Source organism: Salarias fasciatus, chromosome 8, assembly GCF_902148845.1.
Source record: "Salarias fasciatus chromosome 8, fSalaFa1.1, whole genome shotgun sequence".
Lineage (NCBI taxonomy): Eukaryota > Metazoa > Chordata > Actinopteri > Blenniiformes > Blenniidae > Salarias > Salarias fasciatus.
The window spans coordinates 19985528-20001791 of record NC_043752.1 but is presented as its reverse complement, the minus strand read 5'-3'; the positions used below and the strand labels follow the sequence as shown (position 1 = coordinate 20001791).

The 16264-nt window shown below is 47.0% G+C and overlaps 1 protein-coding gene and 1 pseudogene across 1 annotated transcript; both read right to left on the bottom strand.

The window, feature by feature from the left end:
• Window positions 1-5311: 5311 nt before the first annotated feature.
• LOC115393314 (zinc finger protein 518A-like) lies at window positions 5312-6369 on the bottom strand. Its single transcript, XM_030098242.1, is given in 2 exon segments — window positions 5312-6083; window positions 6085-6369. Coding segments are annotated over 2 exon segments (693 nt in total). The 5' UTR covers window positions 6226-6369; the 3' UTR covers window positions 5312-5531.
• Window positions 6370-7833: 1464 nt separating this feature from the next.
• LOC115392899 (zinc finger protein 518A-like) lies at window positions 7834-9498 on the bottom strand (annotated as a pseudogene).
• Window positions 9499-16264: the final 6766 nt, after the last annotated feature.

Below are 16264 nucleotides of genomic sequence, written 5' to 3'. Positions count from 1 at the left end.
AGAACAAGAACCGAATCAGCAGCACAGCAGCCATGGGTTTGTGTTTAGTGTTGCAGAAAACACCTACCTGTGTGTCGGTCCGGTTTGTGTCCCTGGAGAAAAACCGTTAGTCTGCTTGTGAAGCGTTTCTTCTCTAAAACATTGGGGTTAGCATCTCAGAGCATTTTAATAAAGCTGTCATTGTGATCATTAATGCTTTCAGTAGGATAAAAGTAAATAAAATCCTCTAATTTTTATTCAACATTAATAATTGGTTTATTTTTTATACTTTCCTCAGAAAAGGTTAATTTCATACACAAACTGAAATATTCCCAGACTTCAGTATTTATATCATCGTTACATTTCATCATTAAGCCTTGAACAAATTTATTTAAACATTTACTGATTTACTTTTAAACTAGTTTGATATTTTGATATTTTATTGTGTTGATTTCGACTCAGTTTGGAGTAAAGCTGTAGAGTTCTGGGTTAGATAAAGTCTTCCTGTTGTATAATCCACCATGCCATTTGAATGATGTGATAATTCTGCTTTCCCATCGGATTGACGGTCTCAGCTGGACCAGTCGATGTTATCGTGTTGATAATCGTGGCTGTGCCGTTTCAACAGGTCAGAATCGGCCTCGGTCCGCACGCTGACGGCTGTATCGATCTATAAATGTGGCTTTATCGGTTCCACGTCTGTCATGTCGATGGATTGAAAGGAAAAGCCATTGTGGTGATTTCCTCTGTCTCTGGCGATGTTAAAGCTCCATGTTAGAGGTCTCCTCCACCCATCGCTCCCATCCCCCACATGGCGCTCTCCTCCGTAGCCACGGGCCACTGGCCTGAACCACTTCAGCAGCAGAGAAGTCAGAAAAATTATGCAGACGTCCCTGATGTGAGCGTGACCTATTTCGAAGCCCTACAGAAGCCTGCAGACCTGGCCGTCTTCCTGCTGCGCTGACCCATCGCCTGCACCTGCCCGCGCCACGCGCCGCCGTCCGGCTGCCGCTGAAGACCGCCGCGCCGCCCCGATTTCGGCAAAACGTGCCGCAGCGGCGCGTCCTGTTCTGGGCGCCGCTTCACGATGCGTGCCTGGATCCGCGGCCCCGATCTGTGTCATCTCACTGAAACGTCATCGTCCTGTTCTGTGGCGGCGCCGTGAGAAGAGAACATTTCAGGGACGTCTGCAGAGTATTGGGTTTTTCTGAGTCTGATCAGTCAGATGCAGTTTGTGATCAGGTCCAGGAGTAACAGGGCTTCATCCTGACCCAGAACGAGGGCAGAGAGCGTGACACCGATCAGCCCGGAGCCATGGGAGTACATGTCAGGTTATTACCCAGAATGCAGCGGGGCAGAGGAGCATGTTATGGTCATGTATAATTCAGACACTGATCTGCATTGTGTTCCACCGCCATGGCTGATCACATGCAGTTCTCTCACGGACGCGTCCGTCTCATCCCGGCTGTGGCCTGGAAATGGAAACGTCTGTGCTGACCCTGGACCAGCTGGAGGTCCACGTCCTGTGGACTGCTTCTGGAGTCCAGATGAGGAGACACGAGCTGCAGACGGTGGACAGCTCCGACCGGACCCGTCCCCGGAGGTCAAAAGGTCCCACAGCCTGTTGGGTTTGTTCCACTCACGAAACAATATGAAGCTGTTGTCTCAACATCAACCAATCATCGACCGTCACACTGACCCACAGTCAGGACATGAAGGACGGACCTGACACAGGAAGATGTGGCTGATCGCTATAATCCCACCAGGAACTACGCTTTCCCTTCTGTTTCTCTTCCTCTTATTGGAAATCTAATTTGCATTACCTGCCTGGTTATGATTCAAAATTCCAATTACAGTGATAATAATAAATATTTCATGATCTCAATTCCCGCAGTCCACAATTTGTTTATTTATAAGGAAGTTGATTATAGAAAAAGAAGGAACCTTAACCTGTACAGCAGAAAGTCTGTTTCTGCTCATTTCCTCCTGTTGAAGAGACTCGTCCTCTCCAGAAGAGAGGGGGATGATCAGGAGGCGCTGTGTTGTGCTGCCCTCATGTGGCTCTTCTCAGGTCCACCTCTTTTTATTTTGGAACACAGTTAAGTCCTAATAAACTAAGTCTCTTCTCTTTGCTGCTGTTTTCCTTGAAAATGACTCATTTGTCTCTGGTAAAGACGGATTATGGTATTTTCTACTTATACATGATAATAAATGATAATGAAGTGAAAATGTCTTCTGTCATGGACACACCGTCTCCGTCCTGAGCCTGTTCTTCATGTTCTTTCTCGGCTGCTGCAAAGAGAATCTGTGACATCTGGACTACACGACAGGTTTGTGGATGTTGCTGCCAGCAGTCAATACTGAGAATCTGCATCTCTTCATTCAATTTACAACACTTCAGGTCAAAGAATCGATCTCCATGAGGAGTTTGACTAACTCAAAGTTCCAACATAACCTGGACAATAAAACGCAGAATGTTGACCTGACTCTGGAAAACCTCCGTCCTTATTCACTCATCCAGAGCAGAAAAACCATCGACTTCACCAGCCAACAGGAGGTTCTCCCTGCTGTGGAGGTGTTCGGAGAACATGAAGGTTTTCAAAAACTCACAGTTTCAGGTACGGAGGTCAAATCACAAGAAATTACATTTCAAGTTGAATTTGTTCGACTGGACCTGGTTCCTCCTCCAGACAGACTTCATCTGTCCAAACAAATACCCAGTATTCATGATCAGAGTGTACTGCTCTCCCTGTGTGTGGTTTCATCACAAAACTAACCACAGCACCCCCCCCGTGGCCTGGCATGCTCACTACACCGTGCAGAGCATGTGCCATCGATTAACGAACGCCAAACTTTTCTGAAACAAAGACACAAAAATGACGCGTTCTCATTTGAAAGGCGTGGAAGTACTTTCCAAAACCAGCTGACCTGACAAACAAGGACGGTTTTACCAATAAAAACTCAGCTGGTGTGGTGAGAAGAGGACCCTGCCGAGGTCCTGCCTTCAGCAAGTGGAGGCTGTTTATTTCAAACCTTTTGAACATATGAAACATTGGCATGGCTTGCATTGTTCTCTCTCTTGCATATTGAAAAAAACAAAATAAAACATTCATTTCCACCGTCCGGTCATTTAATACAATCAATACAACCCATGAACACAATGCTAAGTCCGTGTTGCTGCCGCTCCAAAAGCAAAGTATGTCACAAGAACGATGAAAAATAAATGTATGTACAGTCTAATGACAGTGAGCGGGTTACAGTACGACTGCGAGGAAAGGAAAATGGCGCCGAGTCCCGACACTGGATGACATACAAACCACAACGGTCCCGACACGAGTCCGCTGCCAAAGAACTGAAGACAACAGAAAGACAAGACGGAAAACAGTCCGTCCCGACATGAAGACTTCTCAAACAAAAACTAAATCATACTGGGAAAAAGAGTATGAGCAGGTTTTGGGTCTGACTCTCTGGGTGATCAGGTCTGTCAAAGTGTTGGCCCGTCGGGGTTTGTACTGCTCCTCAGACCTGGGGGTTGATCCAGCCACCCCCCCCCATCGCCAGCATCACGGGTTCAGACAGTCATTTGGTTTGGTTTCCCAGAGAGGTGTGAAACTTGGTCCAGGGTCGGATGTGTTGAGTGAAGAGTTGAAGTGAGACATGCAACGGAAGATGAATCATGAAATGGACCGAGGGAGCGAGAACACCGCTAACCAATAATCAACCGATTACTGAGGAGGCTGCTTCAAAATGTTGTGACCAGACGGCTGAACGACTTGGACATGTGGAAACGTTTCTGCTCCGTTTCCCTTCAGGAAACATGAAGCGTCTTAAAGTCCAAGGAGGACCTTTAACCTCCGACCTGTAGAACACCAGGTGACGGAGGATAAGTCTGCTTTGAGTAGAACCACTACCACTCACCAACATCCAGACATTAATGAAACCTGAAGGTTTAATCTGCAGTTCAGCTCCTCCAGGATGGACGGATTCTTTCTGCTGGTCTGTGGGAGAACTGGTGGATCATGAAGTTCCTCAGACCACCTTGTCCACCATGGGCTTTCTATTCCGGACCAGTGTTGAACACTCAGGGTCACTGTGAGGGAAGCCCTGGCGAGATGACCTATGACCTGACCTGCCACTGGGGGTCGTTCACAGCCGGCCAATCAAACAAAAGAAATTTGAGGCCATTTATTACAGAAAATCAAATTAAAGACGAGACCTAGATGTCTTCAAAGTGCTTGTGACACCAGCTTTCATGTGATTGTTGCTGTTTTCCTTGTTAGACGTTAGTTTCCTTGGAAGAACAGCAGAGCGGAGGACCAGAGGAACCAAGCACCGGGACACTGGAGGACCAGAAAACCAGAAAATGGAGAACAGAGAGCCAGAGTCTTTTGTTCTGTCCACTCAAATATGTAAAAGAGTATTATTTATTTTTCATTAAAAGTAATTAAGTAAATTCTGAAAAATTTGTGATTTTACCCATTTATCATCAACCAACTTATACGACATAAAGGTGACTAAATATTGAGGATCTGATTTAACTATAAAGTCAGTCAACCCCAGCGGTTCACAGCCGACATGGCAGCGGATACGAAACCCCGCCTTCACTTCACTGGTTTCTCTCAGCTTGTTACCAGAAGATGACAGAAACCTTTCATCATGTTACTTCAATCTGTCGTTTTGGTGTCATGGGCACTTCAAATTGTAGTCGTTAAAAAATGAGGGATTGATGACATAAAGACACTGGCCTGAGCTGCCGACCACAGAAATAATTCAGCATTTAAACCAGAGCGTATATGAAATGAGGTGAAACATTTTCCCCACGAACCGACAGCAGCCCCGGAAATCCCGTCTCTCATACATTCTTCCTCTTTACCCCCAAAACAGTTTGATTGTGCACCAATTGGCAGACGAGAGACGTCAGGGTGAAAAACTGCAGGTTTAATAAAGACAAGTTAATGCTACACCTGGGAAAACCCCACAGTGGAAAATGTAAACTAATCCTGAAAACAGACGAAAGAACAAAAAAAAAACAAAACACACACATTACAACAAAGAGGAATCGGTTGGACCAGAATATTTTCCACCAAAAGGAACCAAGAGAGGCGCTTTCAAGAGAGAGTCCAGGATACAAATACCACTGTGCAGAATAGCAAAATATATAAAGTCCCTTAAACTAGATCTATGCTTTTTCAAATTCGGGAGCAAAAATGACAAACCAGGTGTGTAAGAAATTACCTGAGGAATTTAAGCCATCTCAGCATCCAACCCCCACCCATACTGTCCTCGTTCTGTCGCCAGTGCTCTAACCGACACGCCTTCTTTCAGTGTACCATGTTCACAGTTCAGGGTGACGTGTGCGTGCGTGACACACCGTCACGCTCGCAGAAAATAATTTACCAGAATATGCAAATATTAAAATATTAACTAGGATTCAACTGAGAATAACTATTTACAGGGACAGAAACTACAGTGGGGGTTGTTCAAAATATACAACCTTAACCTTTTCCATTTCATGGACCAAAACAAAACAAAAGAAAATAGTTGTTGAGCTTTCAGAAGAGTTGGTTCCAGTCCCTGGTGGCCTCCATGAGGTGCCTCTGGCCATGACCGATCCAGTCCTCTTGACTGTGGAAGAGTCGGCCACAGAACCAGCAGCTGAAGACGTGCTGCTGGTCACAAACCGATAGACCTTTCACCACCTCGTACTTTTTCCTGCTTCTTTTCCTAAGTTTCATTTTAAGGAGGAACCGCTCCCGAACGGAACTGCAAACTGCTCGGGGTGTTGGACGGTCGGTCTGAGACGACGTGCCTTTGGTCGAGGACCCCTCCTCTTGAGGGCGGAGCTCTGAGAGGAGCTGGATTGTTTTGTGAGAGAGAGCCACCTTCGTGACAGCACCTTTATACCTGCTGACTATTTTCATGATATTGGCCACTTCAGGAATGTCAGCGTCGGGGTGGTTCAGCACCACGACCGGCTGGTGTCTACGAGGGCATTTGATCTGCTGGTCCGACCTGAACGGGGCAAGTCTTAGTGTCCTTTCCACTTCTTTGGCTACAGGGTTCCACAACGCAGTAGTCTCCGTCGGTGCTTTACTTGAGAGTCTATCTTATACGCCGCTGCTGGAAGCTCGTCAAACACGCTTTCCTCCGCCTTTTCCTTTGGCTTGGAGGCCGAATTGGCCTTGGAGCTAGGATAGGTTTTTCTACTTCGCATGGCTGCACCTTCACATTCATTCGAGAGTTCATAATGCAAGATTCATTGACATCTTTCTTTGAAGTACTTTGCAGGTGGATTAATTTCTTTACTGCATCGGACGTGTTTGCATTGGCTTTATTTGATGACACCAGGAAACACTGAGTTGAGGTCGAGTTGCCAAAAACAACGGTTGATTGCTGAGGTTTGAGCACCACTTGTAAGAAGGCTCCCAGACGGAGAGACTATTTTGAAAATGACTTTGCCTGCAGAGCTCTCACTAGTTTGGTTACACTGAGTCCCAGTCTTTGCTTCTTGGTTGTTCAGGAGCAGGCCCGATTTAGGTGGAGAAATATATCTCAGCAAGAAGGCTTGGCGCCCACTTGGTAATGCATTTGTTTTGTCGGTGGAGTTAACGGGCATTGCCAGAACTGGCCGGAGTTTAGTGACAACGGCGCGTTGGTCAGTTTGAGGTGCGAAGTGCTGGGATTCTGAGCAAACTGGACGGACCTCTGCACTAGGTAGCAGGTGGGCTGTGTTTTTGCTGCTTTGTCTGAGGGTGTGTTATGCGATGTACTTGAGAGGACACAGGACCCTTAGTCCTGGCCTGTTGATAAGATAGCGGTTGGTGGAGGTGCCAACTCCAGGTGGAACAGCTGAAAAAAGACTTTTGCCTTTCTCAGCCGAGGCTGGCTTTCCTGCTGGCAGCCCTACTTGTCTAGCTGCTTGGAGTGAGCGTCACACCAGAGCTGCTGCTGGACTTTTCCTGGCCTGGCTTCATGTAAGACCATTGATCTGAGGATTTGCACAACTTGTAATAAGTTTGAACCCTGGAGAGGCCTTGACCTGCACTGGCATGGCAAATCGATTATCAGCAGCCCTCAGGAGTACGGGCGGCTTTCCGTCTGGTAACTGGAGTAGTCGCAAAGTTGTTTTGTGGGTTTTACACAGTCGCTGTTTGTGCCTGATGGTGCTACTCGTTCCTTGTTTATCTGCTGGGAAATTATTACATCTGAATGTTCTTTCACAAAAGTCTCTAAGGAAGCTGAACCACTATTAGTTTCCTCCTGTTTTTTTGGATATTGGAATACTTTCTTCCTCAATTTTGATGATATTGAAGTCCTGGAGCACCGAATCAGGATTCTCCTCGTCCAGAGGATCGTCGACACTCGCTACACACTCATCAACCTCGACGTTCTCGTCTGCCATCTCTGGATGGTTCTGGAGAGTCGGGTAAAGCTATGTCCAGCTGAGACGATTCACACACACTTTCTTTGTCGGCCAAACGGTCAGACCTGTTGTCACGGTTTTGTGGTGGGCTTGGGGAGGAGCTGAACGTCTCCTTTGAATAATTGTGAAACGTAAATACCTCTTGATTTGGTGAACTCTGTGCACATTTTTCTGAGCCTGTTGTCCTTTCGTGATACAGGCAGAAGTGGTCAGCTGTGAAAGAGGCGCCGGGCTATTGTGATGTTTCTCTTCAGTTCTACCTTATTACTTCTTTTTGTAGCACTTTCAGAAGAGGGGTTTCTGTTTTTTGTAGTGTCATGAGTAGCTTCCCTTTGTTTCTGCTGGTAAGTTCCTATTCCCGTTCATAACTGCCAATTCAGCTGCAGCTCCACAGTTTTCCACCGTTTCGTTAGTAACTTTGGCGGGCGAGACTAATCTAGAGCCCTCACTATCACACAGTGTTGTAGTGTGACTGACTTGAGGACATTAAGGCTTGTAACATCAGAGATGCGTATTGCAGTAACCGAGTCTTTTTCCAACAAACTTTCTTCAACTGGACGACTCTGGTCGCCGTCGTCCTCCGATTCATTTCTGGTGGGATGTAAAGTGTCCGAAGGAGTCGTGCCTCCATTAACCAAGGGGCTTGCTGGCGCCTCCATGTTGTCTCTTTGTGGAGTGGCGTTGGAGTTGCAGATGGAGGTTTCCTCTTCCTCGACCTTCACTTTGACAGCCATAATATCGCTTTGATCTATCTGGGTGCGAGACGCACTTGTGGGTGAAACGGCTAAACAGTGTGGCGCTGAGGAGATGCCGTCAGAGCACTGTCCGTTCTCAAGGGCGTCTTTCGCCGCTGTGGAGGACACGCCTTCAGCTATGGAATGGTTGGAAGTGGATAGCTCCTGATTGGCTGTCGGTACCACTTTGAGAACCAAGTGTTTTTTGCCGTCGACCACCTTAAAGCCCATGACTTTGGTTGTGCAGTTTGCTGGTAGGGAGATTTTGTTCTTCACCATGAGAACAGTCACTCCGTTAGCGTTGGTGTGACTTCCAGCCTCTGAGCTTGAAGAGTTCTCGCGTTCCTGTAACGTGACCGGTGTGGAGAGTTCTGTGGACTGAGGAACTTTGCTTTTGTTGTCCTTTTTGCTACAGTCCCGTCTGTCAAGTGGTCCTCCAAGGAATCTCTGGTTTGAGGACTCTCCCGTTTTGGTTTGATAAACTCCCAGAGAAACTGTTCAGTAACCTCTGACCCTCCGGTGAGTCCCCACTCCTTTTCAGTAACACTTTCAGGCTGGATGCATTTGCTGGTGCGCTGCCGTCCTCAGCAGACCTCCAGGCATCCTTCCGGTCAGCGTCCTCTTTGTGAACACTCGCCGTGTGGTTTTTGAGGAACTCGCTCTTTGCCGCCCCGTATCCACAGATGGAGCAGGTGAAGGGGAATGTGCCCGAGTGACCTTTCACGTGCTTCTGGTGATCCTCCTCGTTCAAACTGATGTGTCTGCATTTCGAACACTTCCAGTGCCTCTCGTTGTGATGGTGGATGTGCTGAACGAAGGTCCCGGCGTCCATGGTGGTGAAGTCGCACCAGTCACAGGTGAACTGGCCGTTCACGCTGTGACACACAATGTAGTGTCTGGTCAGCAGGAGCAGGGAGTACTGGATGTCATCGTTGCAGAGCTCACAAGTCACCAGAGTGTTCCGGTGAGCGATTCGATGACGCTGGAGAACTGGAAACTCGTTTGTGACAAACTCACACAATTCACAGGGGTATGTTGGAAGGGTTCCTTTGTGGACCGCCCGGAAGTGTTTGAGCAGATCATTGGGGCTGAATGTGCAATTGTCTTTACACACCGAGCAGCCAAAGCTCAGGATTTTTCCAGAAAACACGGCCCCCTGCTGCCCCCTACAGTGGGCTTTAGTCAGGGGCTCTTTGTCCTCTTCGTGGGAGTCCCACTGTCCTTACTGGAAGATTCTTCAGCATTGTTGACATCAACTTTGTCTTTAAAACTCTTCGACACGGTGTCTCTTGCCCTTTCATCTTCTGGTACAGATAAGCAGTTTTTGGCAGAATCATGAGGTACTGTCAACTCTTCTTCCATCGTTGCAAGTCAGCCAATACCTGTAAAAAAAAACCAGACAGATTTTTAAATTAATCTTCTTTAGCAGAGGGGTCCAGTATAAGCTACTGTTGTGAAGCAGCTGTAGAATGGGTGTGGGGCCACCAGACATTATTCTGATCGTCACTACGTTGTGTCTTTGATCTAATTTGGTTTGGGTTTCCCCGTCTGCTTACATGAGGAAAACACTAGCAGTAAAGTTACTTCTTTATAAAAGCCTTTAGCAGTCCGAGAATTATGAAACACAAACAAAACTGGGTGCACTCTAACACAAAGTACCCAATGGCTTTTCTTAATGACTACATAATGTCTGACACGTCCCACACAGATATTCAAGCCCCTACAATTAAACAAACAAGTGTCTCTGGATTCTGGGAGGAAGCCAAAGCAGTAAGAAAACCATCACAGGCTCAAGTAGAACATGCAAACTCAAATACATTAAATAGCTGGCCAGGAAATCATGTCTGGACCGATTCACCTCACGACCCCGAGCCAAGAAGAGACGATACCAATGAAGGCATTAAGTAGGAGTTAACTTACAAAAGAGCAGAGGACTTTCCAGAACACCTTTTGTGGATCTGACAGACCTCAGGAGGTGAGGAATTTTCATTATTAAGATGACTCGACAAAACACAGATGAAAAGAGTTGGTGTGTAATTGTGTCATGGTCAAAAAAGACGAGTGCAGATAAAGAGAAGAACACCACCCCTAGAGCCATAAAAAGTTCTTCACGTCTGACACCATTGCTATGGAAACTGTACATGAGCAGTGATTCATCATGTAATGGATTCGATCTGGACGCAACAGCTGGGAAGAAATCAGGAGGGTACGCTCCTGTCAGGACTTGCCTGCAAGCACCAAAACACAGTATTTACTCAATAACACACCTGTCATCTCATTTTGATGCAGAAACAGAACTCAGGTCAGACTCTGCCTCACTGGAGTGTCACGGTTCAGTCAGCCCTGTCATATTCACAATCAGAGTGTTGATAATATAATCATTCTCTGAAAAGAACTCAACTACTCTACCCAACTACCTATACTGAACTCAACATCCTGTACCGAACCTGTATTGAATCCAGCATCCTTTATTGAACCCAACGTCCCGTATCAGACTTAATGTCTTGTAGTGAAATGGATCAATCCAAATGCATGCATCTGTTACACACCCACTAAGCGCTGTCCCGTTTCGGTCCGGTTTTCTACACTGACAGATACCATGTACACAATTATGGCTTGTCCGAGCATAGCAGTAAGGAGGGCATGGCCTTCACCAGAGATGAACGCTATAAAGCTGTGCTCACCTGTACTCCTTCAGGAACTCTTCAACCATTGAAGAAATGGAGGTGCCACTGAAGCACAGCGCCTGAAAGACACAAGGACACAATTCTACTTTACTGTTTTGTTGCACGTTTCAGTCACTTTGGCTCAATGTCTTGAACCAGTATACACTTCACTCACTGTGAAGACAGGATTGAACCAGCAACCTTGGTGACCATACATACTTCAGACCCAGGCACACAATGGAACAAACAAAAGCCTTTCAACAACACAGAGACATGTTTGAACATTTGAGCAAAGTAACTATATTTCCCACATTTGAGCTAAGTGTCTTTTGTTTCCATTTTGCTCACTTTGAGCTGATGCTCTTCAGTTCACTACAGTTTAGAATAACGCACTCCATTAAAGTACCGATGTCAGATTTTGTGTAGCCTACTTTATGGAAAACTTCTCACACACACACACACACACACACCACACACACACACCACACACACACACGTCTCTGCGGTACCAGCGCGTTTGTGTGAGAGCATACGCCACATTTTCAAGGAAGAAAGCAACTTCTTGGTGCTTATTTACAAGACACGGCTTCCAGAGAGCAACTTTAGAACCGCTTCCACTCTCCATTAAACAAGGAAAGGCTGAGAACTGCACAACAACTACCTCTACCAAGTTTTAAATTACAATTTTACAAGTATTTTCAGATTACAATGAACTTTATTGATTACCAAGTCATCTATGAATTAGACAGACAGGAAATAGATTCATGGATCAGTTTAAATTCAAAATATGTATCTTTTTATATGCACGTGTACCCTTTATCATAAGATTCATATTGAAACTTTAAAGTTTGTTGATAACACAGCAGGAGTCACTTGTTGAAATGAAAATCAAGTGTGAACTCATTTAACTGAGCCACATGCAGCATCAGCAGAGTTATTTACATTCAGCTCAGCTCGTCTACTTCATTTACAAACTGAAATAGCTGAGGAAGTACTTTAAGAGGAAAAGATGTGATTTAGATGAAGTTGAATTAGTCGAAACTACCAACAGACTGTAGTGAAACAGCAGGGGAAGCTGCAGCGTCCATGTGACGCAGAAAAGCAGGAACATCGACTCATCTGTTCAACCAGGAGCGTTTACACGACAACGGAAACGAGTGAAAACACACAGCTGTTCCAGACATCCGTTTACACGACAATGGCGGCGTTGCCACTGAAAACAGCACTTTTTAAAAACAGCTTCCAAGGTGGAACTTTCCGGAAACACTGGCTCTCTGCCTTGAGAGACGGCGGGAGTGATGCTACCGCACACGCACAACCGGGGACAACAACCGGCATGGCAGCCTCACAGCGGCGCTGCAGCGACCGTCTACACTGGTAGTTCAATAGCAAACAAACACACACCATAGAGTGTACTGTACTCTGTGTGTGTGGTTTCAGTATTAAAACATCCCACAGCACCACCCTGTGGCCTGGCATGCCAACTACAACCGCCCTCAATGTTTCTGAAGTGTTGTGGAAACGGAGCCCACCCCCCCCTCTTTCTCAGAGTAACTACTGGATAAATGCAGGTAGTCTTAACTCAAACATATTGGAGGTGTTTAAATCACGTTTCTGGTGAAAAACTCCTTTTAACCTCATTGTCAGTGAATCTTAAGCTGCAGCAGGGCGTACAGTCAGACTGCAGCGTCAACGTGACAAAGGAAGGAGGCGGACATTCAGAATTAATTAAGCAAAAACACATCAAGCACAGTTCCTTCCACTGATGGTGATGCAGAGTAGTAAAAGTAGTTCCAGATTGTGACTCTGATCATCAGACAGAAAATATTGGTGGCCATTCCACATGAAGCAGCACTGCAGGACAGAGTGACAGAATATCAAACTGACTTTTCCACCTTTAAACGGCGACATTATCAGTTTATGAAACTCTTAAAGAAATCTGGACACGGCAGACATCTTTGATTTCTCACTGCCACACTGTAAACACACGCACACATGGGGAGAACAGCAACTCCACACAGAATGGCAGACAAGTTACCTCACAGTCCAGGACCCCATTTGAACCAGACGGTTTGGTAGTCCCTGTTTGCTGAACCACAACAAGGTTAGAATCGTTAATGAAAACTAACGAAGAACCAGAAACTGAAACGCTAAAACATTTTATAAAATGAATAAAAAGTAAAACTAAGCTTCATGGGAGATCTCTTTAGTTTTCATCGTTATGAACCGACAGCAGATTACAGCGTTCACACGAGGTGTCATATCTCCGTACGTAACCACGGCAACACTATAAACAAATGCATTTTACAATAAGGAGCTTTCATTACATGGTGCTTTTAGATATTGGTTTTTCAAATATCTCTGAAATTACAAAAAATAACTAAGGACTATGCAAAAAAAGAAAAATAATACGAGCAAACAAAACTAGAACTAAACTAAATGAGACAAGAAGTCATAGTGAAATAAAAATGAAAACCAAAGGTAAATTCTCAAGCATCATAACCTTGGTCCACACAGTTTCCATAACACCACGGCGTCTATTTTTACTGCAGCGCAGGATGAAGGTCTACACTCCACCAAGCGATAACGCCTTTCATGACGACAACGCTTCTTCAATGAACACCGGTCCGTCAGACGCCAGGTCCTTCCCTTCACCTCCTCACACTCCTCAGCAGCTCCATATTAGATGAGAACAGGTGTTTCAACACAGCGTCAACACAGAGAACAGGAAGAGAGACCGTCTCTTCAGAAAAATATAACACCCATTTAAGTCTCGTATTTTCACCAAGATGTTTCACATCTCAATAATAAAGTCAAATTGTGAGATTTAACAAACAACGTTTCAAAACCGACCAAACAGGTCAGATTAGGAGTGAACTCCATGAGAACTTCACCACCCGGGACAGGAAATCCCTGCAGCAGAGCCTTCTTTCACTCAGAACTTCAGATCCATCCTTTATTCTCCATTATAACACAAAAAGGTCAAAGCGAGCAGGTGGGAGCAGGCCGGGGTTCAGCCTGGGGTCAGAGTTGAACACGCAAGAGTCATCCGTCACACACACACACACACACACACACACACACACACACACACACACACACACACACACACACACACACACACACACACACACACCACACCAATGTTTTGAATTGTGGGAAGAAACTAGAAAAAAGTCGTAACACACCGGGAGCAAACGCTCAGGACTCAACCTGCAACCTTCTCAGTAGTCAGGCAGGACGATGCGAGGAAAAAGTCTGATCACATCATCATATCAGTGAATACCGGGAGAGACGATATTAAACAGTCACGACTGCTGTCGGTCCTAAATGTTCCCTGTCATTCAAGTTCACTTAATATATTTACTTTCTGTCAAAGGAGAACAGGACATGAAACTCCACAGCTAACCCGTCTCCCACCGCCTCTTTAACCGTCCGTCCTGAGCAGGGGTGCAGCGTCTCGGTCTCCGGTGGGCTGGAGCGCCACCGCAGGGCGGGCCGGGGTGTCCAGAGCTGTTAGCTTAGATCTGGGTCTGGGTTCATACTCAGGCATCGCTGGCGGGGCACGGTCTCTTTCTCTCCAGGGCGGGGGTATCAGGACATATCAGGACCCTTTTCAAACTGGCATCATGACTGAATTATGTGTCGGGATATATATCGATCAATTTGGGGGAAATTATAAGATTTTTGCCCACAGCAGCTACAGACGTACTTTGACTGCTAAAGCAGCTGCATCAGCAACATGTGGCGTGCCACAGCGTAAGACCGCCGTGGAGGACGAGACGCCGTGTTCTCAGCGGAACATGGAGGGAGGAAGCTGGAGAACCAAGGCCCGGTTCTGGAGTTGTGGGATCAGTTCACTGGTGGACTGTACTCTGAAGCAACACCTTAAACACCAACAGCCCGGAGCCGCTGGTCCACCAGGCAGCACAGAGAACAGCTGATTAAAGACACAACCTGTCGGAACATTTATGTTCATGTTTCATGTGTCTAGCTGATGAAGAGCTATATCACCACACATCGCTATCAGCTGTCAGAGACCAGGACCTCAGGAGACCAGGACCTCAGGAGACCAGGACCTCACGGCGTGAGACCAGGACCTCACGGCGTGAGACCAGGACCTCATGGCGTGAAACCAGGACGCACTGTGGACAAGCTGCCCGTCTCTCACAGGACCCTCAACACAATCAGCCTTTATGTCACTGCCTGATCTCAGGTGCTACTTGAGTTAAAGGGAGAAATCACCTCCAACCTACAGCCTCACTGTATGAAGCCAGAGAGCTAAACCACTGCTCCACCGAGCCGCCAGGGTCCTGGGATCAGGACGGTCTGAGGACAACAAACAAACGATTTCAGCACCGAGCCACAGGAAGCAGCAACAATCAGTCCTGATGTGGTGATCAGCGCCTCCACACACACACACACACTCACCACCACACACACACAAGCATACAGGTAGGCAGCTGCTCTAACACATACACACACACCTGGTGTAAGAGAGAAAAAAGTTGAACTCCAACTCCCCGAACACACACACACACACACACACACCCCAAACTCCTCCATATCCCCCACACACTCACTTTGTAAGTTGGAGTAGGGGGGCTGCATCAAGGCTGGGGACACACACACACACACACACACACACACACACACACACACACAAAGCAGTCCTATCGAACAGTGTTACTCCACCGCGTCCCGCCGGTGTGTGTGTGTGCGTGCGTGTGTGTGTGAGCGTGTGCGTGCGTGTGTCCGCGCCGGCCCGGGACACTTGTCGGTTCCGGTTCGGGGACCGTAGAGTTGGACCCGGCAGTTTATTCCACACCAAAATAGAGCAGCCCTCCTCCCTCCTCCTCCCCCTCCCTCCCCACCCACGCGAACACAGCGAAAGTTGGGAGAAATCTCTCCTACCCGGCTACTGAGTCGAGGGAAGTTCCGGCGGCGTCCCGTCCGCGGCCGACATGGCGGAGAGAAGTGTGTGCGGGGGGAAACACACGCGCAAACATTTGTCTTCCTCCGCTCTCTGTGGAGCCTCGGCGACGGCGGCCATGACACTACATCCGGGCACTGCCGCTCACTCATGGAGGAGCGGATGAATATGCATCACTTCTCCAAAGTAGTGCCGCGAGGACGCTCTCCGCCGCCTCGCGCTCCAAACGCGCCGAAAACTACTTTGTCCCACATTAAAACACAACCGGTCCGGCCACGCGCTCACGGCAAAATGTCCGTGTTTTCGCAGCGTGAGCCCTACGTCATGCTTTGGATGTGTGTGTGTGTGTGTGCGTGTGTGTGTGTGTACTGTAGGTGGAAGAAGAAGCAATGAGCAGCAATGGCGGACACACACGCCATTTCCTACTCACCCCCTTCCATGTTGGCTTTGTTGAGTTCACACAATGACTTCTTCATCTCAACAAATGAGTGTCTTCTCCTCTCTGCCTGATTGTCCGCGTGCCTGACAA